This window comes from Periophthalmus magnuspinnatus, chromosome 21, assembly GCF_009829125.3.
Source record: "Periophthalmus magnuspinnatus isolate fPerMag1 chromosome 21, fPerMag1.2.pri, whole genome shotgun sequence".
NCBI classification, from domain to species: domain Eukaryota; kingdom Metazoa; phylum Chordata; class Actinopteri; order Gobiiformes; family Gobiidae; genus Periophthalmus; species Periophthalmus magnuspinnatus.
The window spans coordinates 145,476-169,416 of NC_047146.1; the positions used below are offsets into that span (position 1 = coordinate 145,476).

At 55.3% G+C, this 23,941-nt stretch overlaps 1 protein-coding gene across 1 annotated transcript in view; it reads right to left on the reverse strand.

The window, feature by feature from the left end:
• Window positions 1-23,941, reverse strand: part of LOC117389397 (titin-like) — a 275,399-nt gene that overhangs the window by 59,216 nt on the left and 192,242 nt on the right. Inside the window, exons 170-197 of the mRNA XM_055230696.1 lie at window positions 22,985-23,135; window positions 21,417-21,698; window positions 19,672-19,974; window positions 18,699-19,001; window positions 18,009-18,290; window positions 16,788-16,975; window positions 16,537-16,648; window positions 15,634-15,936; window positions 15,082-15,390; window positions 14,294-14,575; window positions 13,904-14,203; window positions 13,497-13,790; window positions 11,333-13,310; window positions 10,489-11,084; window positions 9,927-10,322; window positions 9,528-9,842; window positions 8,765-9,049; window positions 7,498-7,803; window positions 6,598-6,773; window positions 6,008-6,257; window positions 5,061-5,336; window positions 4,478-4,777; window positions 3,995-4,297; window positions 3,251-3,550; window positions 2,405-2,692; window positions 1,822-2,124; window positions 1,060-1,362; window positions 397-702 (exon numbers count right to left, since the gene is read on the reverse strand). Coding sequence (XP_055086671.1) covers window positions 397-702; window positions 1,060-1,362; window positions 1,822-2,124; window positions 2,405-2,692; window positions 3,251-3,550; window positions 3,995-4,297; window positions 4,478-4,777; window positions 5,061-5,336; window positions 6,008-6,257; window positions 6,598-6,773; window positions 7,498-7,803; window positions 8,765-9,049; window positions 9,528-9,842; window positions 9,927-10,322; window positions 10,489-11,084; window positions 11,333-13,310; window positions 13,497-13,790; window positions 13,904-14,203; window positions 14,294-14,575; window positions 15,082-15,390; window positions 15,634-15,936; window positions 16,537-16,648; window positions 16,788-16,975; window positions 18,009-18,290; window positions 18,699-19,001; window positions 19,672-19,974; window positions 21,417-21,698; window positions 22,985-23,135 — 9,790 coding nt within the window. The remainder of the gene's footprint in view (window positions 1-396; window positions 703-1,059; window positions 1,363-1,821; window positions 2,125-2,404; window positions 2,693-3,250; window positions 3,551-3,994; window positions 4,298-4,477; window positions 4,778-5,060; window positions 5,337-6,007; window positions 6,258-6,597; window positions 6,774-7,497; window positions 7,804-8,764; window positions 9,050-9,527; window positions 9,843-9,926; window positions 10,323-10,488; window positions 11,085-11,332; window positions 13,311-13,496; window positions 13,791-13,903; window positions 14,204-14,293; window positions 14,576-15,081; window positions 15,391-15,633; window positions 15,937-16,536; window positions 16,649-16,787; window positions 16,976-18,008; window positions 18,291-18,698; window positions 19,002-19,671; window positions 19,975-21,416; window positions 21,699-22,984; window positions 23,136-23,941) is intronic.

Consider the following 23,941-nt stretch of genomic DNA (forward strand, 5'->3'; position numbering starts at 1 on the left):
GCTCTCTCTGTGTGCTCTCTCTGTGTGCGTCCTCTGTGTGCTCTCTCTGTGTGCGTGCTCTCTCTGTGTGCTCTCTCTGTGTGCGTCCTCTGTGTGCTCTCTCTGTGTGTGTCCTCTGTGTGCTCTCTCTGTGTGCGTCCTCTGTGTGCTCTCTCTGTGTGCTCTCTCTGTGTGCGTGCTCTCTCTGTGTGCTCTCTCTGTGTGCGTCCTCTGTGTGCTCTCTCTGTGTGTGTCCTCTGTGTGCTCTCTCTGTGTGCGTCCTCTGTGTGCTCTCTCTGTGTGTGTCCTCTGTGTGCTCTCTCTGTGTGCGTCCTCTGTGTGTTCTCTCTGTGTGCGTGCTCTCTCTGTGTGCGTGCTCTCTCTGTGTGCGTGCTCTCTCTTTGTGCGCGCTCTTACCGATGATGTCTTTGACCGTGTGCTTGCCGGGCACCTCCACCGCCTCGCCGAAGCCGACCTTGTTGACGGCGGACACTCGGACCTGATACTCGGACTTGTGCAGAAGGTTCTGGATGACGTAGCTGGTCTCCTGGAGGTTACGTGGGACGTTGCAGCGGATCCAGTCGTTGGTGTCGCAGCGTTTGCACTCCACCAGGTACCCCAGGATGGCGCTCCCGCCGTTATTCGCCGGCGCCCCCCACGACACGCTCAGGGTGGAGTTTGTGCTGTCGGTGACACTCGGGTTCTGTACAGGGCCCGGGGGAGCTGAGGAGGAGGAGGAGGAAGAGGAGAGATATGAGGAGGAGAGGAGATGAGGAGAGGAGGAGGAGAGGAGATGAGAGAGATATGAGGAGGAGAGGAGATGAGGAGAGGAGAGGAGGAGAAGAGGAGGAGAGGAGATGAGGAGAGGAGGAGAGGAGATGAAGAGAGGAGGAGAGGAGATGAGGAGAGGGTTATTGCACTGTGCGGTGGTTTAAGGTACTCACTGATGGGGTCATGTGGGGTAGTCTCTGATGAAGTCTTGTGGGGTACTCCCATGTGAGGTACTCTCTGATGAGGTCATGTGGGGTACTGTGATGGGGTCATGTGGGGTACTCTCTGGTGTGATTTGTGGGTACTCACTGATGGGGTTCATGGCCGTGGCTCCCGCAGACGCCTCGCTGGGTTTGCCGGCACCGGCGATGTTGACGGCGGTGACTCTGAACTCGTACTCGGTGCCCTCTGAGAGGCCGGACACCTCCAGCGAGCGCTCGGACATGGGTTTGCGGTTCAGTTTGGTCCAGTTTATTTCTTTGGTCTCCTTTTTCTCCAGGAAGTATCCGAGGATCGGGGAGTGACCGTCGTCCGACGGCTCCTTCCAGCTCACGGTCATACGGTCCTTCAGAACATTAGTGACCACAGGAGCCTCGCAGGGTCCAGGGACGGCTGAGGACAGGGCAAGGTCAGGACTGGAGCAGGACTAAACCAGGACTAAACCAGGTCTAAACCAGGACTTAAACTGGACTAAACCAGGACTAAACCAGGTCTAAACCAGGACTTAAACTGGACTAAACCAGGACTAAACCAGGTCTAAACCAGGACTTAAACTGGACTAAACCAGGACTAAACCAGGTCTAAACCAGGACTTAAACTGGACTAAACCAGGACTAAACCAGGTCTAAACCAGGACTTAAACTGGACTAAACCAGGTCTAAACTAGGACTTAAACTAGGACTTAAACTGGACTAAACCAGGACTTAAACAAGGTCTAAACCAGGTCTAAACTAGGTCTAAACCAGGTCTAAACCAGGACTTAAACTGGACTAAACTGGACTAAACCAGGACTTAAACAAGGTCTAAACCAGTACTAAACCAGGTCTAAACCAGGTCTAAACCAGGACTCACTGTAGGGGTTCTTGGCGATGACCGGAGCGGTGACCAGGGCATCTCCCACTCCCCACATGTTCTCGGCTCTGATCCTGAACTGGTACTCACGCCCCTCGATCAGGCGCTCCACGGTGAACTCCTTAGCATCACCTTTGACCTTGGCAGAGACCTGGGCCCACTCGGCGCGGCTCGTCTCGCGTTTGTCCACGATGTACGCCTTCACCGGTGCTCCTCCGTCCTGCAGGGGGGGCTCCCATGACAGTGCCACGCTGGACGCTGTCACCGCCACGAAGGAAGAGCTGGCGGGAGCGCCGGGGACGTCTGTGGCGAGCAAGACAAGATGTTTGGCATGAGAACACGGTCAGAGAGTGTACTTGTGAGTACTGTTGTACTTGTGAGTATTTGCACTTGTACTTGTGAGTACTGTTGTACTTGTATTTGCACTTGTACTTGTGAGCACTGTTGTACTTGTATTTGCACTTGTACTTGTGAGCACTGTTGTACTTGTGAGTATTTGCACTTGTACTTGTGAGTATTTGCACTTGTATATGTGAGTACTGGTGTACATGTGAGTACTTGTACTTGAGAGTGAAGTACTGACCGAGCACATTGACCTGGACCTCGGCGGTCTTGCTGCCGCTGGCGTTCTCAGCGTGGATGGTGTATGTACCGGTGTGTTCTTTCGTGAGATCACTCATCTCGAGGTTGAAGTGATGTCGCTCGTGCGTGATCACGTGACCCGGGCCGCTCTTCAGACTCTGGTCTCCTCTGGACCATGTGACCCGGGGGAGGGGTTTACCGAAGACATCGGCCTCCAGAAGAAGAGTGGTCCCGGCCTTCACCTTAAAGCCCTTCTGCATGCGGGCACTGAGCTCGATCCTGGGAGGAACTGTGAGAGAGCAGAGTTAGGACCGGGACTGGACCAGATCAGGACCGGGACTAGACCGGACCAGGACGAGACCGGATCAGGACCGGGACTGGACCAAACCATGACTGGACCAGGACTAACCCGGCGGTCTAACCCTGGTGGTCTAATACCGGCGGTGTGACCCGGCATTCTAACCCAGCATTCTAACCCGGTGGTCTAAACTGGTGGTCTAACCCGGCGGTCTAAACTGGCGATCTAACCCTGTGGACTAACCTGGCGGTCTAACCCTGTGGTCTAACCCGGCGGTCTAACCCTGTGGTCTAACCCTGTGGCCTAACCCGGCAGTCTAACCCGGCGGTCTAACCTGACGGTCTAACCCTGTGGTCTAACCCTGTGGTCTAACCTGGCGGTCTAACCCTGTGGTCTAACCCGGCGGTCTAAACTGGTAGTCTAACCTGGCGGTCTAACCCTGTGGTCTAACCTGGCGGTCTAACCCCGCGGTCTAACCCCGCGGTCTAACCCCGCGGTCTAACCCCGCGGTCTAACCCCGCGGTCTAACCCCGCGGTCTCAGGGCTCACCGTTCTCGGCCTGCACCAGCACGGGCTCGCTGGGCTCAGACGGTTTGCTGACGTTGACGGCGGTCTTGGCGCTGACTCTGAACTGGTAGGTGAGGTCCCTCTCGAGGCCTGTGACGGTGTACTCCTCACGAGGGCAGTTCTGAGAGCTGGTGTTACAGCGCACCCAGGCGTCACCGGGCACACGCGTACACTCCACGTAGTAACCCATGACCTTTGACCCGCCGTCGTTCTTGGGCCGAGTCCAGACCAGAGTCACAGAGTTCTTGGTCACATCCAAAACCTCAGGCTTCCCAGGAGCGTCTGAGGAGAGATGAAGGAGGTGAGGAGTGAGGGAGGAGGGGAGGAGGGAGGGAGGTGAGGAGAGAGGGAGGAGGGGAGGAGGGAGGGAGGAGGTGAGGAGTGAGGGAGGAAGTGAGGAGAGAGGGAGGAGGTGAGGAGGTGAGGAGGGAGGGAGGTGAGGAGAGAGGGCGGAGGTGAGGAGGGAGGTGAGGAGAGAGGGAGGAGGGGAAGAGAGAGGGAGGTGAGGAGAGAGGGAGGAGGGGAAGAGAGAGGGAGGTGAGGAGGGAGGTGAGGAGAGAGGGCGGAGGTGAGGAGTGAGGGAGGAGATGAGGAGGGAGGGAGGAGGTGAGGATGGAGGGAGGAGGTGAGGAGAGAGGAAGGTTTGTCAGTGTGGGCCTTTACAGTGAAGGATCAGGTCAGAGGTCAGAGGTCAGTGTGGGACAGTGAAGGTCAATGCGGTCTTACCAACGGGGGTCCTGGCGGTCACAAAGTCGGTCTTGACGCTGGGTTTGCCTTGGCCGGCGCGGTTGATGGCGGACACTCTGAAAGTGTACTCGAGCCCCTCGATGAGGCCGGCGCACGGGTACTCTGTGGTCCTCACCACGGTGTCATTGGCCTTCACCCACAGCAGGCTGTTCCTCTCCTTCCTCTCGATGTAGTACCCCGTGATGGGGCTGCCCCCGTCGCTCTCGGGGCGCTCCCACGCCACAAACATACAGTCTTTGTTTGTCTTATTGACGCGACAGTTGAGCGGCTCGCTCGGTACATCTGCGGAAACAAACACGCCACGTTTATACTGGAGTACACAGGAGTACCTCACCGGAGGGGTACAGTGTGTTTCAGGATTACTGTAAGTAACTAGCTGGAGGATTATGGGGAGTGCCGAGCTGGAGGGTTATGGGGAGTACCTAGCTGGAGGGTTATAGGGGTTCAGTAGGGGTATCTCACCGAAGGGGAACTTGGCCACCATGCGGTCAGACTGGACGGGGTCGGACACGCCGTAGCGGTTCTCGGCGCGGATCCTAAACAGGTACTCTTTCCCGGGGATGAGCTTCCCGAGGCGGGTGCTCGTTTTGGGGCAGGACGACACGGCGGTCACCCAGTCGCCGCGGCTCACGTCGCATTTCTCCACCACATAGTTGGTGATGTTACTGCCGCCGTCCTCCACCGGTTTGTTCCACGACAGAGAACAGGCGTCTGAGTCGATGTCCGAGATCACCACTGGACCCTCGGGAGGACCCGGGATGTCTGAGGAGGACAGGAGGAGGAGGTGAGGGGGGAGGAGGAGGTAGAGGAGGAGGACAGGAGGAGGTGGGAGGAGGTGGATGGTCATAGAGAGATTAGTCACAGACTGTAGTTTGCTGCATATATAGTTTATATGTATCTGTGTGTGTAGTTCATACATGTTATAAATACGTGTGTATATTTACATGTATGTAGATGTTCACCTCTGATGATCTTCAGGCTCTGGCTGATGGTTCCTGGCGTGTTTCATTTACATGCGTGTGTATATTTACATGTAGATGTTTACCTTTGATGATGATCTTCAGGCTCTGGCTGATGGTTCCTGACGTGTTCTCGGCCACGAGGCTGTACTCGCCGCTGTCCAGTCTGGACACGTCTTTGATGATGAGGACGCACAGGTTGGCGGACTGGTGCACGGCGAGACGGCTGGACGGCACCACGGCGGCGTCTCCGCGTTTCCATTTACACACGGGCGCCGGTTTACCCGACACCACCGCCTCCACGCGCAGCTTTGCCCCCGCCCTCGCACTGACCGTGTCCGCCATCACGATTTTAGGCTCCACTGATGAGAGACGAAAGAGAGAGAGATTAGAGAGGAAGAGGAGAGAGATTAGGGAGGAAGAGGAGAGAGATTAGGGAGGAAGAGGAGAGATTAGAGAGGAAGAGGAGAGAGATTAGGGAGGAAGAGGAGAGATTAGAGAGGAAGAGGAGAGAGATTAGAGAGGAAGAGGAGAGATTAGAGATGAAGAGGAGAGAGATTAGAGAGGAAGAGGAGAGAGATTAGAGAGGAAGAGGAGAGATTAGAGGAAGAGGAGAGATTAGAGAGGAAGAGGAGAGATTAGAGAGGAAGAGGAGAGATTAGAGAGGAAGAGGAGAGAGATTAGAGAGGAAGAGGAAGAGAGATTAGAGGAAGAGGAGAGATTAGAGGAAGAGGAGAGATTAGAGAGGAAGAGGAAGAGAGATTAGAGAGGAAGAGGAGAGAGATTAGAGAGGAAGAGGAGAGATTAGAGAGGAAGAGGAGAGAGATTAGAGAGGAAGAGGAGAGAGATTAGAGAGGAAGAGGAGAGAGATTAGAGAGGAAGAGGAGAGAGATTAGAGGAAGAGGAGAGATTAGAGGAAGAGGAGAGAGATTAGAGAGGAAGAGGAGAGAGATTAGAGAGGAAGAGGAGAGAGATTAGAGAAGAAGACCCTCCCCTCTCCTCCCCTCTCCTCCTCTCGGGGTTGGGGTCTCACCTCTCTGCTCCTTCGCCTCCACCGTCTCCCTCGTCTCCGTAAACGAGCTGAGTCCCATGATGTTTTTGGCGGCGACTCTGAACTTGTACAGTTTTCCTTCCTTGAGTCCTCCCACAGACACACTCAGCCCCTTCACCGTGGTGTAGGCGTTCCACAGCACCTCCTCCTTTGGCTTCACCTCCTCCTCGTCCTCCTCTTCCTCCACCACCGGGGGAGGGGGTGGGGGTGGGGCCGGAGCTCCCTCTTCACCCTGTGCACCAATCACAGAGCGTCAGCACACAAACAGACCAATCAGAAGCCCTCCCCGTGTGTCAGATGTGTCAGATGCCCTCCCCGTGTGTCAGATGTGTCAGATGCCCTCCCCGTGTGTCAGATGTGTCAGATGCCCTCCCCGTGTGTCAGATGTGTCAGATGCCCTCCCCGTGTGTCAGATGTGTCAGATGCCCTCCCCGTGTGTCAGATGTGTCAGATGCCCTCCCCGTGTGTCAGATGTGTCAGAAGCCCTCCCCGTGTGTCAGATGTGTCAGATGCCCTCCCCGTGTGTCAGGTGCCCTCCCCGTGTGTCAGATGTGTCAGATGCCCTCCCTCACCTCGGCCGCGGGCTCGGGCTCTGGTTTAGGCTCTGGTGGGGGTTTGATCTCCAGATACTCGATGACATAGCCGTCGATCTTGGCGCCGCCGTCTCTCAGCGGTTTGACCCAGGCCAGAGTCACATTCGTGCGGTTTGCCTCCAGGACCTCCACCTTCTCACACGGGTCGGGTTTACCTGAGGAGTGGAACGTGGTTAGACCGGACCAGAGACCGGACCAGAGACCGGACCAGAGACCGGACCAGAGACCGGACCAGAGACCGGACCAGAGACCGGACCAGAGACCGGACCAGAGACCGGACCAGAGACCGGACCAGAGAATATAGAGAGGACTGTGCAAACTGCCAAATGTGGCCCTCAGGCGTCAGTGTATTTGTATCATAATAACCTCAACATTACATCACCTCTACTACAAGTACAACACTACAGTACAAGTACAATACTACAGCACAAGTACAATACTACAGTACAAGTACAACACTACAGTACAAGTACAATACTACAGCATAAGTACAATACTACAGTACAAGTACAACACTACAGTACAAGTACAATACTACAGCACAAGTACAATACTACAGTACAAGTACAACACTACAGTACAAGTACAATTCTACAGCACAAGTACAATACTACAGTACAAGTACAACACTACAGTACAAGTACAATTCTACAGCACAAGTACAATACTACAGTACAAGTACAATACTACAGTACAAGTACAACACTACAGTACAAGTACAATACTACAGCACAAGTACAACACTACAGTACAAGTACAACACTACAGTACAAGTACAACACTACAGTACAAGTACAATACTACAGTACAAGTACAAGAGCTCTTAAATGTGCTATAAACATCAGGGTGTCTCACTCCTCGAGGCTTGTGGGTACTCACTGATGGGGTCGGAGGCCATGTAGGAGGTCGGGGTGACTCGGGGTACTCCTGGGCCATACTGGTTGACCGCGGTGACTCTGAAGTAGTACTCTGTGCCAGACTGAAGGCCTGAGACCTTAAAGGGGATCTTATCTGGTAAGACCTCCCCTTTAACCGTGGCCCACGTCTTTTTGTCGATCTCTCGTTTCTCCACCAGGTAATGCAGAATCTCGCTACCACCATCCACCTCCGGGGCGCTCCACGCCATCACCATCGACGTCTGAGTGATGTCTGACACCTCCAGGTTCTGCACAGGACCGGGCGTGTCTACGGAGAGACCAGAACCAGGTCTAAAACTGGACTAAAACAGGGTCTAAAGCAGGTCTAAAACAGGACTATTCCAGGTCTAAAACAGGACTAAACCCAGTCTAAACAGATCTAAACAGGTCTAAACAGGTCTAAACAGGTCTAAACCCGGTCTAAACCCGGTCTAAACCCGGTCTAAACCCAGTCTGAACAGGTCTAATCGGTCTAAACCCGGTCTAAACCCGGTCTAAACCCGGTCTAAACCCGGTCTAAACCCGGTCTAAACCCGGTCTATGCCTGGTCTATGCCCAGTCTAAACAGGTCTAAACCCGGTCTAAACAGGTCTAAACTGGTCTAAACCCAGTCTAAACCAGTCTAAACCCGGTCTGAACAGGTCTAAACCCGGTCCTAAACAGGTCTAAGCCTGGTCTAAACAGGTCTAAACAGGTGTAAACCCGTTCTAAATCCAGTCCAAACAGGTCTAAACAGGTCTAAACAGGTCTAAACAGGTCTAAGCCCGGTCTAAACCCGGTCTAAACTGGTCTGAACAGGTCTAAACCCGGTCTAAACAGGTCTGAACAGGTCTAAACCCGGTCTAAACAGGTCTAAACAGGTCTAAGCCCGGTCTAAACAGGTCTAAACCCGGTCTAAACAGGTCTGAACAGGTCTAAACCCGGTCTAAACAAGTCTAAACAGGTCTAAGCCCGGTCTAAACAGGTCTAAGCCCGTTCTAAACAGGTCTAAACCCGTTCTAAACCCAGTCCAAACAGGTCTTAACAGGTCTAAGGCCGGTCTAAACAGGTCTAAGCCGGTTTAAACAGGTCTAAGCCTGGTCTAAACAGGTCTAAACCCGTTCTAAACTCAGTCTAAACAGGTCTAAACAGGTCTAAGCCTGGTCTAAAAAGGTCTAAACCCGTTCTAAACCCAGTCTAAACAGGTCTAAGCCCGGTCTAAACAGGTCTAAGCCCGGTCTAGGACTCACCAAGGACCTTGACAGCCACAAACACGGCCTTTTCTCCGGCCGGGCTGCGTAGGGTCAGGCAGTATTTTCCGGAGTCATCTCGTGTGGAGTCAGGAATCACCAGGAATGTCATGGTGTCGATGAGGTCGACTCTGCCCTTCCTCACCACGTTATCGATGCCCATGCGGCGCCACGTCACCTCCGGGTGCGGCCGCCCACGGATGGTCGCCACCAGGCGGATGGGGCAACCGGCCCGCACAACCAGCCCCTGCTTCAGAGACGCGTCCAGGTCTATCTCTGGGGCCTCTGTGGGGTTAGGTTATATATGAATGACATAATGACACAAGATTAAACGCACAGGTCTAAAGGAGGTGTAAAGGAGGTCTAAAGGAGGTGTAAAGGAGGTGTAAAGGAGGTCTAAAGGAGGTGTAAAGGAGGTGTAAAGGAGGTGTAAAGGAGGTCTAAAGGAGGTGTAAAGGAGGTGTAAAGGAGGTCTAAAGGAGGTTTAAAGGAGATCTAAAGGAGGTCTAAAGGAGGTGTAAAGGAGGTGTAAAGGAGGTGTAAAGGAGGTGTAATGGAGGTGTAAAGAAGGTTTAAAGGAGGTGTAATGGAGGTGTAAAGAAGGTTTAAAGGAGGTGTAAAGGAGGTGTAAAGGTGTAAAGGAGGCGTAAAGGAGGTCTAAACCAGGTCTAAACCAGGTCTAAACCAGGTCTAAACCAGGTCTAAACCAGGTCTAAACCAGGCCTTAGACGTTTTAGTGACTTAGTCATGATAAGAGCCTTACCCAGGATGTCTTTGGGGATGACGGGCGCGTCGAGGTCACAGGGCAGGCTCATGCCCACCTGGTTCTGGGCGGAGACTCTGAATTCGTACAGGAGCTCGTGGCTGAGGCTGGAGACGGTGAACTCGCACGCGGTCAGCTGCGCCGCCACATTACAGCGGCGCCAGCCCTCGTCCTTCTTACTGCCCTGGAGGCGCATCTCCACCACGTATCCGATCAGCGGAGCGCCCCCGTCGGACACCGGCTTCACCCAGCCCAGGGTCACCGAGCTGCGGGTGGAGTCTAGCACCTTGAGTGCGGTGGGGGGAGCGGGCGGCTCTGCGGGGCGTACGGGGGAAATGAGTCCAGAGGACGCGGCTGTGGTTTATATTTCATAATATGACCAAACTCTGCGTCACTCACCCACGGTGTCTTTGGCAGTGATGGCGCGCGATGGCTTGCTGGCTCCTCCCACTCCGATCTCGTTGACGGCCTTGACCCTGTACTGGTACTCATGCAGAGGGAGCAGGCCGGTGACGGTGAAGCGAGTGCCCGGGATGGGGTCCTTGTTGATGGGGGACCAGCGTACGGCGTGCTCCTCGCGTTTCTCCAGGAGATAACCGGTAATGGGTTTGCCGCCGTCGTGCTCCGGCTCGCACCACTCCACCGTCATCTCCTCTTTGGCGATTTTGGTGACCTCCGGGGCATCTGGGATACCGGGTACACTGAACTGAGTGCCCGCCACGATGGACTCACTCTGCACAGCGGGGCCGGGACCCATCTTATTCTCTGCACGCACTCGGAAGATGTACTGGTTTCCTGCGAGTGAACAAAAAGTGTCAGATGCCCTCCCTCTCTGTGTGTTAGATGCCCTCTCTGTGTGTCAGATGCCCTCCCTCCCTGTGTGTCAGATGCCCTCCCCTGTGTGTCAGATGCCCTCCCCTGTGTGCCAGATGCCCTCCCTCTCAGATGCTCCCTCCCGTACCTTCGATCAGCCTGGTGACCACAGCCTTATTGGTGATGACGGCGTTGGAGTGGACAGACCACACCCCTCTCTTTGTTTCACACTTCTCGATGATGTAGTTGTAGATGTCGCAGCCTCCATTGTCCTCGGGCACCTCCCAGGCCAGGTGGCAGCGGTCGGTGGTGACTCCAGAGACTTTGAGGTCACGCACCTCGCCGGGGCGGTCCAGTACATTGACGCGGGCTCGTCCCGTGGCGGTGCCGGCCGAATTGGTGGCGGTGATGACATAAGCTCCACTGTCGGTTCTGCGTGCGGCCGTGATGAACAGTTTGGAGAAGTCGGCTCCGGTCTCGAGCTGGTGCCGCGGGCCTCGCCTGATCTCGTCCGTGCGCTCGTCTTTGGTCCACTTCAGCTCGGGGGCGGGCTTTCCTTTGACCGCGGCCTCCAGGCTGATGGCGTCTCCAGCTCTCACCACGAGCAGCTCGTCCGGTTTCACCGTCACCGACGGCTCGGTGAGCTGCTCCTTCACCAGGACCTCCGGAGACGTGACCCAGCCGCTCTCGCCGCCCTCATTCTTAGTCTGCACACGGAACTGGTACAACTGGTTCTCCAGGCACCTGAGACGAAGACAGGGGTCAGTGACAAGTACAAGTACGAGTACACATGTTAGTAAAAGTACAAATGTAAGTAAAAGTGTAAGTACTAAGTGAATGTTTAAGTACAGCAGAGGCTGTCGAGGGAGTATCATACGTTGTCATATTCTGGGTGTAGTATTAACAGTAGTGATACTAATAGTAGTAGTAATAACAGTAGTAGCGACAGTAGTAGTAATAAGAGTAGCAGTAGTAGGAGTAGTAGTACAAACCTGTCGGCCATGAAGTACGTCTCCTTGATCGCCCCCTTGTGGATGCGCTCCCACTCCTCTGCCTCTTTGGGCTTCTTCTCCACGTGGTAGGCCAGGTTCTTGCTACCTCCATCGTAGTCGGGCTTCCTCCACTTGAGGAAGCAGAAGGTTTTTCCGATCTCTGCGATGTGGAAGTCCAGAGGCTCTCCTGGTTTCTCGATGGGATCCACGGCCAGCACGGCATTCTTGGTCTCGGTGGGTGGGCCGGCTCCGATCTTGTTCTCGGCGCTGACTCTGAAGAAGTACTCGCAGCCTTCGGTGAGCGGCGCCTTGATGAGACGCTTGGTGCAGTCGTTGGAGACGAGAGTCCAGTTCCTCTGGCTCGGCTGGCGGCATTCGATGATGTACTGTGTGATCTCGGTGCCTCCGTTGTCTTCGGGGTTTTCCCAGGAGACCATGCAGGAGTTCTTGGTGACGTAGGCCACTTTGATGTTCTGGCAGGCTCCAGGCGTATCCAGGACGTTCACGATGATGGTGGCCTGCGCCTGCCCGCTGCTGTTCTTGGCCACGATGGCATATTTGCCGTAGTCTCCCCGGACCGCGTCGTTGATGACGAGCTCGCACAGCGGGTAGTTGTTGATGAAGTCGGTGCGTTTGTCACGCGCGAGGGCGCGGGCGTCTTTGGTCCAGGTGATCTCGGGGTCCGGGCGACCTTTGACCCTGGTGATGAGATTGATGATCTGACCGGCTCTGATGGTCAGAGAGTCTCTGCAGGACACATCCACAGTGACCTCTGGAGGGACCAGGATGTCTTTGGCCAGCACCACCTCCTGTAGCTCGCGTGGCTCGCTGTCTCCGATCTTGTTTGTGGCTCTGATGCGGAAGCGGTATTCCAGCCCCTCGATGAGGCCGGGGACTCTGTAAGCGCACATCTTTATCAGGTCTTTGTTGATGCGGTCCCACTGTGCCGTGCCGGACTTCTGTGCCTCCACCACGTAGCCGAGCACAGGGCTGCCGCCGTCGCGTGTGGGCTTGGTCCAGCAGATATCGGCATAGGACTTGCTCCAGTCTTTGAGTTTGAGGTTTCCTGGAGGTCCCGGGCGGGTGAGTGCGCGTGCCGCTTTAATGGGGTCAGAGGTCAGCGAGGGCTCGCTGATGCCGGCCACGTTCTCGGCAAACACTCTGAACTCGTAGCTGTTTCCCTCGCACAGGCCAGACACGCGGTAGCGCAGGTCCAGCACAGGCGTCTTGTTGACGCGGATCCATTTACCGGTCATCTCACGGCGCTCAATGACGTACCCACTGATGGGACTGCCGCCATCATAGTCAGGTAGGGCCCACGCCACGGTCACGGCGTTCTCTGTGATGTCGGAGCACTCGGGCGGGCCGGGCGGTCCAGGGGGGTTGAACATGTGTTTGGCAATGGTGGGCGGGCTCTCGAGTGGCGCTCCAATGCCGATGCGATTCTCGGCTCTAACTCGGACAATGTACTCTCGTCCTTTCTCCAGACGGGACACTTTGGCTTTGGTGGACATACCTCCGGAGCTCACCACGCTCCACGGCTCCCACGGCTTCTTCACATCCTTCTTCTCCACCACATAGTTGGTGATGGGTGTGCCGCCATCATCCTTCGGGGCGCGCCACTGCACCATCATGTACTCGGGCGTGACCTCCAGGATGTTGACCGGGCCGATGGGCGGCCCTGGCAGGTCCAGGACGGTCACGTGCAGAGCCACGCTCTTAGATCCGGCTGGGTTTGAGGCGGAGAGGATGTACTCGCCCGTGTCGCCACGCTGACACTCGGAGATGCTCAGCATCGTGTTGGAGCCCAGCGTTTCTATGGTAACACGGCCCTCCGACGCCATCTCTTTGCCATCACTGCTCCATTTGGCGGTTGGCATGGGAATTCCAGTAAGACGCGCCGGGAGAACGATGGTGCTGCCGGCTTTAACCACCAGCCCCTCGATGAGCTTCACATCCACCTCGATGGTGGGAGGCACTGGGACGACAGACAGAAGTTAGAAATAATACAAGCATCATACTTTTCAAGACAACTGTGATGCTTTGGTGACGTGTTGGTGATGTGTTGGTGACGTTTTTGTGATGGGTTGGTGATCTGTTGGTGTGTTGGTGATGTTTTGGTGATATTTTGGTGATGTTTTGATAATGTTTTGATGTCTCTTACATGTCTTCTCTTGGCAGGTCACAGGGACACTGGTGTCTGGGCGACTCACTCCGATGGCGTTCTGGGCTTTGACCCTGAAGCGGTAGGTCTTTCCCTCCTCCAGTCCAGTCACGTGAGCCTTCTCTGATGTCACGGTTTTGAATGGTACCCAATCTGTCTGCCCATCTTCCTGATACTCCACAATGAAGCCGGTGATGTCACTTCCTCCAGTGCGCTCTGGCCACTCCCACTGCAACCACACCTCAGTTTTCTCGGCGTCGGTGTGGTGCAGGTTCTTAGGTGGCCCGGGCGGATCTGTGAAGAAGAGAGGATCAAAACCAGAATTAAACCAGGACTGAACGTGAACTAAACAGGTCTACACCAGCACTAAACCTGGATCCCAGATCTTCCCCGCCGGTCAAACTCACACAGGGGGTCGAGGGCCTTGATTGGGGTCTTGGTGGTCACAAAGTCACTCCGTCCAAACTGGTTTTCGGCTGCGACTCTGAACAGGTACTGAATTCCCTCCATAAGATAGAGCGCCATCAGACTTAGCTTCTTATTGGCCGCCGCCACGGGAACCCACGCGTCCGCCGCCACGTCCTTCTTCTGCACGACATAGTGGGAGATCACCGCACCGCCATCATCCTCTGGCACCTTCCAGGTCAGATATGCCGACTCGCTGGTGACCTCCGACACCACGAGGTCACGCGGAGGCATAGGTTTGTCTGAAGAGAGGATAATAGCACATTAATAATGATAATATAAACCCAAATGTAAACTCCGTCTGTTAGCCCCGCCCCTCCTGCAGTACTCACTTAGCACCAGCACATTCACAGTGGCGCTCTTCTTGCCTGCAGCGTTCTCTACGGTTAGCGTGTATTTTCCGGAGTCCTTGCGTGTGGCTTTGGGTATGAACACTTTGGTTCCGGACTCGGTCACGGCCACGGTTAGGTGGGCGGGCATGTCTCCGCCTTCCTTCTGCCATTGGAGGGTTGGAGTTGGGACGCCGCGAACCAGAGCGCTGAGAGTGATGTCAGTGCCCACCATGGCCAGGTGGTCACGTGACATATTGGCATCCAATAGGAGCTCAGGGGCCTCTGTGAGAAAGAAAGAGAGGAGAGTAAGATCTGCCCAGAAACAGGCGTGAGACCCTTCTCCACATCTGACCGGGATCTGACCGGGATCAGACCAGGATCTGACCAGGATCAGACCAGGATCAGACCAGGATCTGACCAGGTTTGGGCCAAGATCAGACCAGGATCTGACCAGGTTCTGACCAGGATCTGACCAGGATCTGACCAGGTTCTGACCAGGTTCTGACCAGGTTCTGACCAGGATCAGACCAGGATCAGACCAGGATCAGACCAGGATCAGACCAGGATCTCACCAGGATCTCACCAGGATCTGACCAGGTTTGGGCCAAGATCAGACCAGGATCTGACCAGGTTTGGGCCAAGATCAGACCAGGATCTGACCAGGTTCGGGCCAGGACCTGACCAGAATTGACTTGCCATTTGAGTTACTTTTTGAGTTAGGTCTTTGTGAGCTATAACATATGAGCACGATCCAGGTCTGGAGGACCTAGCTGGTTTCTGATTCTTACCGAGTCGGTCATGGACCTTGATGGTCTCCTTGACGTAGGCGGGGTCTGATTTGCCGGCGGCGTTGACAGTGTAGATTCTGAAGATGTACTCTTGTTGATCAGACAGTCCGGTGACGGTGTAGTCCAGACCAGGGCATTGCTCCGGTTTCTCGTTGGCCTGGGTCCACTCCACGGCACCCGGCTTCTGGTACTCTACCAGGTACCCGAAGATCCGGCCTTTGCCATCGTGCCGTGGCTGCTTCCAACGCAGACTGACCGAGTCTTTGGTCTTATCGTAGGACTCAGGGGTGACGGGGGGGCTGGGGGGCACTGTGGAGACATTTATAATTAAGTCTGTGTAATTAAGTATATATTAGTATAAACTAAAGTATGTAATTATCTCTATCATGACGGGAGTGAAATCTAGCCCGCTAATCCTGAGTGACAGGCCCTGGTCTTTGGCTATCTTTAGCTTATGTTAACAGTCCTGTTTCTTAATGTTTAGACGGGGTCCTTGGTCTTTGGTTAGCATTGGAGTTAGCTTTAGCAGGTTTAGCCTGTTGTGTAACGTACCGATGGGGTCCTTGGCGAGGATGGGCTGGCTAGGCGGGCTGGGGTCTCCGACGCCCAGCTCATTCTCTGCGGTCACTCTGAACTCGTACTCGCAGCCTTCGATCAGGTCGTTGACACAGTATTGGGTTTGAGGGTACAGCTGATCACGAGTGACTCTGGACCAGCGCTTGGCTCCCACTTCCTTCTTCTCCAGGATGTAGTTGAGGATCGGTTTTCCTCCATCTCGGGGGCGGGACCAGAGCACCAGGGCGTTGGTGGCATAGACCTCTCTGACGGTGGGCTGTTCGGGGGCCTCGGGTACTCCTATAAGGAAGGAAGGAGTTAGAGTCCAGAGGCTCTGCTATGTCACGGTAAAGCAGCCCTATTGTGCTTGTGTCTCTATGGTTCTCATTTTTGACACCGGTGGATCATTATGTTATAATTTCCCCAAAATTCATCTTCCACGTTAGAAAACACCCAATGGGAGCTGATGTCACTGTAAACGTCTTCACAACAAAGTGTGTCAATGGTGTCGGCGCCCCCGATGGACAGCTGCACATCACACTAGAGCAGCCCATTTTTAAAAAGATGTACCAAAATGACTATGCGACGCTACTGAATCCTGCGACGCTACTGAATGCTGCGACGCTACTGAATCCTGCGACGCTACTGAATCCCGTGTACAGGTGGAGGTTAAATGGAGGTAGATTGACAAAATGAGGTCTTGAAAATAGTTGATTAAAGATTAAACTCAAACATGAATCACTCCAAATACAACTTCAGAGAAGAAGAAACGACTAGAACATGGAGAAACATCTGAACAGTTGCCGCGTATGTCACAGTGGGCGTGTCACAGTGGGCGTGTCACAGTGGGATTGTCACAGTGGGCGTGTCACAGTGGGCGTGTCACAGTGGGGCTCTTACTGAAGAGGTCCTTGGCTCTCATCTCCTCGGACTCCAGAGGATCACTGATGCCGTACATGTTCTCTGCAGAGATCCTGATGATGTACTCACGACCCTCCGTCAGTTTGGGAATCTACGGCAAAAAGACAGGGTCAAACGAGGACTGAACGAGGACTGAACGAGGACTGAACCAGGACTGAACCAGGACCAAACCAGGACCAAACCAGGTCTAAACCAGGTCTGAGAGAGGACTAGTCCAGGTGTAAACAGACCTTGCAGGTGGTCTTGGTGGTGGCGGAGGTGACGGTGGTCCAGGTCTCTCTGTTCGTGTCTCTCTTCTCGATGATGTAGTTGGAGACATCGACACCGCCGCTGTCCAGAGGAGGTTTCCACGACACGACCATGAACTCTCTGTGAACCTCATCAAAGATCACAGGGCCCACCGGGGGAGTGGGACGGTCTGAGAGAGGGGAGGCGGAGAGGAGGGGAGAGGAGGAGGAGGAGGGGAGGGGAGAGGAGGAGAGAGGAGGAGGAGAGGAGGAGGAGGAGAGGAGGGAGGAGGTGTTCATTACAATTCCATGTGTTCACAGTTAAACCCATGTCAGATCTCGTCCTCCTGATTGTCTGAAGAGATTAAACCACCAAATCTCCATGATGACCACAAGTCTGTGGTCAGGAGTCTGTGGTCAGGAGGAGTCTGTGGTCAGGAGTCTGTGGTCAGGAGGAGCCTGTGGTCAGGAGTCTGTGGTCAGGAGGAGTCTGTGGTCAAGAGTCTGTGGTCAGGAGGGGTCTGTGGTCAGGAGTCTGTGGTCAGGAGGAGTCTGTGGTCAAGAGTCTGTGGTCAGGAGGAGTCTGTGGTCAGGAGTCTGTGGTCAGGAGAAGTCTGTGGTCAAGAGTCTGTGGTCAGGAGGGGTCTGTGGTCAGGAGTCTGTGGTCAGGAGGGGTCTGTGGCCTGGAGGAGTCTGGTCAGGAGGAGTCTGTGGTCAGGAGTCTGTGGTCAGGAGGAGTCTGTGGTCAAGAGTCTGTGGTCAGGAGGAGTCTGTGGTCAGGAGTCTGTGGTCAGGAGGGGTCTGTGGTCAGGAGGGGTCTGTGGTCAGGAGGGGTTTGTGGTCAAGAGTCTGTGGTCAGGAGGAGTCTGTGGTCAAGAGTCTGTGGTCAGGAGTCTGTGGTCAGGAGGGGTCTGTGGTCAGGAGGGGTCTGTGGTCAGGAGTCTGTGGTCAGGAGGGGTCTGTGGTCAGGAGTCTGTGGTCAGGAGGAGTCTGTGGTCAGGAGTCTGGTCAGGAGGGGTCTGTGGTCAGGAGTCTGTGGTCAGGAGGGGTCTGTGGTCAGGAGTCTGTGGTCAGGAGGAGTCTGTGGTCAGGAGTCTGGTCAGGAGGGGTCTGTGGTCAGGAGTCTGTGGTCAGGAGGGGTCTGTGGTCAGGAGTCTGTGGTCAGGGGCTGGAGGAGGCATGGTCAGCAGAACATAGCTGGAGGGGGCGTGGTCAAGTCCTTACCTACGACAGTGACGTTACAGATGCCCTTCCTAGCACCGGTGCTATTCTCGACCACGACAACGTAGCGGCCGCTGTGCACCCGCTCGGCCTTCATCAGGCCCAGGGACATGGTGGTCAGCGTGTTCTTGAACATGACGTGTTTGTCGGCCTTCAGCTCCTCGTCGTCGCGGTACCATACGATGGACGGACACGGTTTTCCGCTGTATCGGCCCTGGAGCAGGCAGCTCTCACCCACACGGATGATGATCTTATCCCTGAAGTCCAGCTCGATGGTTGGCGGCTCTGAGGATTGAGACACGAGACGGAGGTGAGAAGAGGACAGGAAGGAGACGAGAGGGAGAGGAGAGGGGACGAGAGGGAGACGAGAGGGGACGAGAAGGAGACGAGAAGGAGACGAGAGGGAGACGAGAGGGAGACGAGAGGGAGACGAGAGGGAGACGAGAAGGAGACGAGAGGGAGTTAGAGACATGACACTCTGATACCAGTTTCAGGCGCGGGTATTTTACCTCTGTGGGGTATTAAAGAGGGTATTTAATTTGGTGGACATTAAAGAGGGGGTATTATTTGTAATATTCATGTGGACTTGATGCGGTACAGTCTGGTCACTGCACATCACACCAGGTTTGTGAAGTCCTTGTACAATGTTGTGTGGTGTTTTGTTCATGTCGATGTGGTGCGGTCTGGTCTCACCGAGCTCGTCTTTGCAGGTGATGGGCTTGGTGCAGAAGCTCGGTTTGCTGGGTCCCACCTCGTTGACGGCGATGACTCTGAACTGATATGTGTCTCCTTCTCGGAGCCCGTCCAGCGTGAACTTTCGCTCCATCAGCGGCTCTTTGGTCAAACGGCTGAATTTATCTTTTCCGATCTGGCGTGCCTCCAGGATGTACATGGTGATCTCAGAGCCGCCGTCGGACTTGGGCGCCTTCCATGTCACGCCGATCTGGTCTTTGGTCACTTTGGTCACCTCCAAGTCCTCTGGACGATCAGGTACACCTGAGAGAGAGGGAGAAGATCAGAGACATGAGACAGGGCTGGACCAGGACTAAACCAGGACTAAAGAAGGACTAAAAGAGGACTAAACTAGAACTAAACCAGGGCTGGACCAGGACTAAAGGAGGACTACACCAGGACTAAACCAGGCTAAACTAGGACTATGCTCTTGACATGAAGGAGCAGCGGCTCTACTCTAAGCTCCTCCTGTGTGACTGAGCTCCTTACCCTATCTCTAAGGGAGCGCCCAGCCGCCCTGCACCCATCCTTTCGGTCATTACCCAGAGCTCATGACCACAGGTGAGGTGAACTTAGACTGAGGTAAATCGAGAGCTTTGCCTTTGGGCTCAGCTCCTTCTTTACCACAACGGACCGATACAGCGACCGCATCACTGCAGACGCTGCACCGATCCTCCTGTCAATCTCCCGCTCCATCCTTCCCTCACTCGAGAACAAGACCCAGAGATACTTGAACTCCTCCACTTGAGGCAGAGACTCTCCACCACCTGCAGAGGGCGGCACCACATTTTTCCGGTCGAGAACCATGGCCTCGGATTTGGAGGAGCTGATTCTCATCCCAGCCACTTCACACTCGGCTGCAAACCGCCCCAGTGCTGCAGGTAGAAGAACCAGGACTAACCCCGGTCTAACTCCGCCCCTCTCCTCTACTCACTCATTGGCTCTTGGATGATGATCTCGGCGGCCGTTTGCGTAAACGGTCCCAGTCCGATGGCGTTCTCCGCTGCCACTCTGAAGAAGTAGGCCTTGCCCGGGGTCAGTCCGGTCAGCACGGCGTTCTGTCGACTGGCCGAGTACGACACGGACGTCCAGGCCTTACGCTCGGCCTCTCTCTTCTCCACCACGAAGTTACTGATGGGAGAGCCGCCATCGTTCTCCGGGAAGAACCAGTTCAGCTTACACGAGTCTCCACTCAAGTTCTCCGCAGTCAGAGGGATACCCACTGCGCCAGGCACGTCTGTGTAGAGGGGTCAGAGTGAGGAGGTGTCAGGGTGAGGAGGTGTCAGGGTGAGGAGGTGTCAGGGTGAGGACGGGACAGAGTGAGGAGGTGTCAGAGTGAGGAGGTGTCAGGGTGAGGAGGTGTCAGGGTGAGGAGGTGTCAGGGTGAGGACGGGACAGAGTGAGGAGGTGTCAGGGTGAGGAGGTGTCAGTGTGAGGAGGTGAGGAGGTGTCAGAGTGAGGAGGTGTCAGGGTGAGGAGGTGTCAGGGTGAGGACGGGACAGAGTGAGGAGGTGTCAGGGTGAGGAGGTGTCAGGGTGAGGAGGTGTCAGGGTGAGGAGGTGTCAGGGTGAGGACGGGACAGAGTGAGGAGGTGTCAGTGTGAGGAGGTGAGGAGGTGTCAGTGTGAGGAGGTGTCAGAGTGAGGAGGTGTCAGAGTGAGGAGGTGTCAGGGTGAGGAGGTGTCAGGGTGAGGACGGGACAGAGTGAGGAGGTGTCAGGGTGAGGAGGTGAGGAGGTGTCAGTGTGAGGAGGTGAGGAGGTGTCAGAGTGAGGAGGTGTCAGGGTGAGGAGGTGTCAGGGTGAGGAGGTGTCAGGGTGAGGAGGTGTCAGGGTGAAGAGGTGTCAGGGTGAGGAGGTGTCAGGGTGAGGAGGTGTCAGAGTGAAGAGGTGTCAGGGTGAGGAGGTGTCAGGGTGAGGACGGGACAGAGTGAGGAGGTGTCAGGGTGAGGAGGTGAGGAGGTGTCAGAGTGAGGAGGTGTCAGGGTGAGGAGGTGTCAGGGTGAGGACGGGACAGAGTGAGGAGGTGTCAGGGTGAGGAGGTGTCAGGGTGAGGAGGTGTCAGAGTGAGGAGGTGTCAGGGTGAGGAGGTGTCAGGGTGAGGACGGGACAGGGTGAGGAGGTGTCAGGGTGAGGAGGTGTCAGGGTGAGGACGGGACAGAGTGAGGAGGTGTCAGTGTGAGGAGGTGAGGAGGTGTCAGTGTGAGGAGGTGAGGAGGTGTCAGAGTGAGGAGGTGTCAGGGTGAGGAGGTGAGGAGCGGTCAGGGTGAGGAGGTGTCAGGGTGAGGAGGTGTCAGGGTGAGGACGGGACGGAGTGAGGAGGTGTCAGAGTGAGGAGGTGTCAGGGTGAGGAGGTGTCAGGGTGAGGAGGTGTCAGGGTGAGGAGGTGTCTGTGAAGAGGTGTCAGTGTGAGGAGGTGTCAGTGTGAGGAGGTGTCAGGGTGAGGACGGGACAGAGTGAGGAGGTGTCAGAGTGAGGAGGTGTCAGGGTGAGGAGGTGTCAGGGTGAGGAGGTGTCAGAGTGAGGAGGTGTCAGGGTGAGGAGGTGTCAGGGTGAGGAGGTGAGGAGCAGTCAGGGTGAGGAGGTGTCAGGGTGAGGAGGTGTCAGGGTGAGGAGGTGAGGAGCGGTCAGGGTGAGGAGGTGTCAGGGTGAGGAGGTGAGGAGCGGTCAGTCTGAACATACCGAGCACCTCCACGGTCACAGTCCTGTGCTTCTCTCCGCCGGCGTTCTTGGCGGTCACGCCGTACACGCCCAGGTGTTTGCGGGCGCACGGTTTGATGACCAGAGACGAGCTGATGGCCGTAGTCTCCACTTTGGCCTCCGGGGGCAGCGCGGCGCCGTCTCTGCTCCAGGTGACCTCGGGGGCCGGCGTTCCGCTGATGTAAGCGATGAGACGGATCACTCCCCCGGCGTGCACCACGATCCTCTCCTTCAGAGAGGCGTCCAAGTCCACCTCGGGAGAAACTGAGGAGGAGGAGAGGGGGAGGAGACAAAGGAGGAGAGAAGGAGAGGAAGAAGAGAGACAGGAGGAGATGGGCAAGAGTAGGAGCAGGGGAGTGGAGGAGGAGAGGGGGAGGAGAGGGGAGGAGGAGAGAGGAAGAGATGGGCAAGAGAAGGGCAAGAGAAGGAGCAGAGGAGAGGAGGAGGAGAGGGAGGAGGAGAGAGGAGAAGATGGGCAAGAGAAGGAGCAGGGGAGTGAAGGAGGAGAGGAGGGGGAGGAGGAGAGAGGAGGAGATGGGCAAGAGAAGGAGAAGAGGAGAGGAGGAGGAGAGGGAGGAGGAGAGAGGAGAAGATGGGCAAGAGAAGGAGCAGGGGAGTGGAGGAGGAGAGGAGGGGGAGGAGGAGAGAGGAGGAGATGGCCAAGAGAAGGAGAAGAGGAGAGAAGGAGGAGAGGGGGAGGAGACAAAGGAGGAGAGGAGGAGAGGAGGAAGAGAGACAGGAGGAGATGGGCAAGAGAAGGAGAAGAGGAGGAGGAGAGGGGGAGGAGAGGGAGGAGGAGAGAGGAGAAGATGGGCAAGAGAAGGAGCAGAGGAGAGGAGGAGAGAGGAGGAGATGGGCAAGAGAAGGAGCAGGGGAGTGGAGGAGGAGAGGAGGAGGAGGAGAGGGAGGAGGAGAGAGGAGGAGATGGGCAAGAGAAGGAGAAGAGGAGAGGGGGAGGAGAGGGGGAGGAGAGGGAGGAGGAGAGAGGAGAAGATGGGCAAGAGAAGGAGCAGAGGAGAGGAGGAGAGAGGAGGAGATGGGCAAGAGAAGGAGCAGAGGAGAGGAGGAGAGGAGGAGGAGAGGGAGGAGGAGAGAGGAGGAGATGGGCAAGAGAAGGAGAAGAGGAGAGGAGGAGGAGAGGGGGAGGAGAGGGAGGAGGAGAGAGGAGGAGATGGGCAAGAGAAGGAGCAGAGGAGAGGAGGAGAGAGGAGGAGACGGGCAAGAGAAGGAGAAGAGGAGGTGAGATTAGAGTCATAAAATCGAAGAAATTGTCATGTTCTAATACAGGAACAGTCAATAAAAACTGAACCAGGACTAGACCAGGACTAGACCAGGACTAGACCAGGACTAGACCAGGACTAAAGCAGGACTAAAGCAGGACTAAACCAGGACTAAACCAGGACTAAACCAGGACTAAAGCAGGACTAAACCAGGACTAAAGCAGGACTAAAGCAGGACTAAACCAGGACTAAACCAGGACTAAACCAGGACTAAACCAGGACTAAAGCAGGACTAAGCCAGGACTAAACCAGGACTAAAGCAGGACTCACTGGTGCGGTCTTGGACCTCCAGGACCTCGGGTACTTCTCCTGGTTCTCCGATTCCCGCTGTGTTGAAGGCGGAGACTCTGAAGCGATACTTTCCTCCGGTCTTCAGTCCAGTGATGACCAGACGAGTCCCACGCACCTCTGTGTCTTTGGCCTAAAGACAGGGACACTATGAACCAGGACTAAACCGGCACTAAACCAGGACTAAACCAGGACTAAACCAGGACTAGACCAGGACGAAACTGGGACTAAACCAGGACTAGACCAGGACTAGACCAGGACTAGACCAGGACTAGACCAGGACTAAACTGGGACTAAACCAGGACTAGACCAGGACTAAACCGGCACTAAACCAGGACTAAACCAGGACTAAACCAGGACTAGACCAGGACGAAACTGGGACTAAACCAGGACTAGACCAGGACTAGACCAGGACTAGACCAGGACTAGACCAGGACTAAACTGGGACTAAACCAGGACTAGACCAGGACTAAACTGGGACTAAACCAGGACTAGACCAGGACTAGACCAGGACGAAACTGGGACTAAACCAAGACTAAACCAGGACTAAACTGGGACTAAACCAGGACTAGACCAGGACTAAACTGGGACTAAACCAGGACTAAACTGGGACTAAACCGGGACTAAACCGGGACTAAACCAGGACTAAACCAGGACTAAACCAGGACTAAACCGGGACTAAACCAGGACTAAACCAGGACTAAAGTGGGACTAAACCAGGACTAAACCAGGACTAAACCAGGACTAAACCAGGACTAAACCGGGACTAAACCAGGACTAAACCAGGACTAAACCGGGACTAAAGTGGGACTAAACCAGGACTAGACCAGGACTAGACCAGGACGAAACTGGGACTAAACCAGGACTAAACCAGGACTAGACCAGGACTAGACCAGGACGAAACTGGGACTAAACCAGGACTAAACCAGGACTAAACTG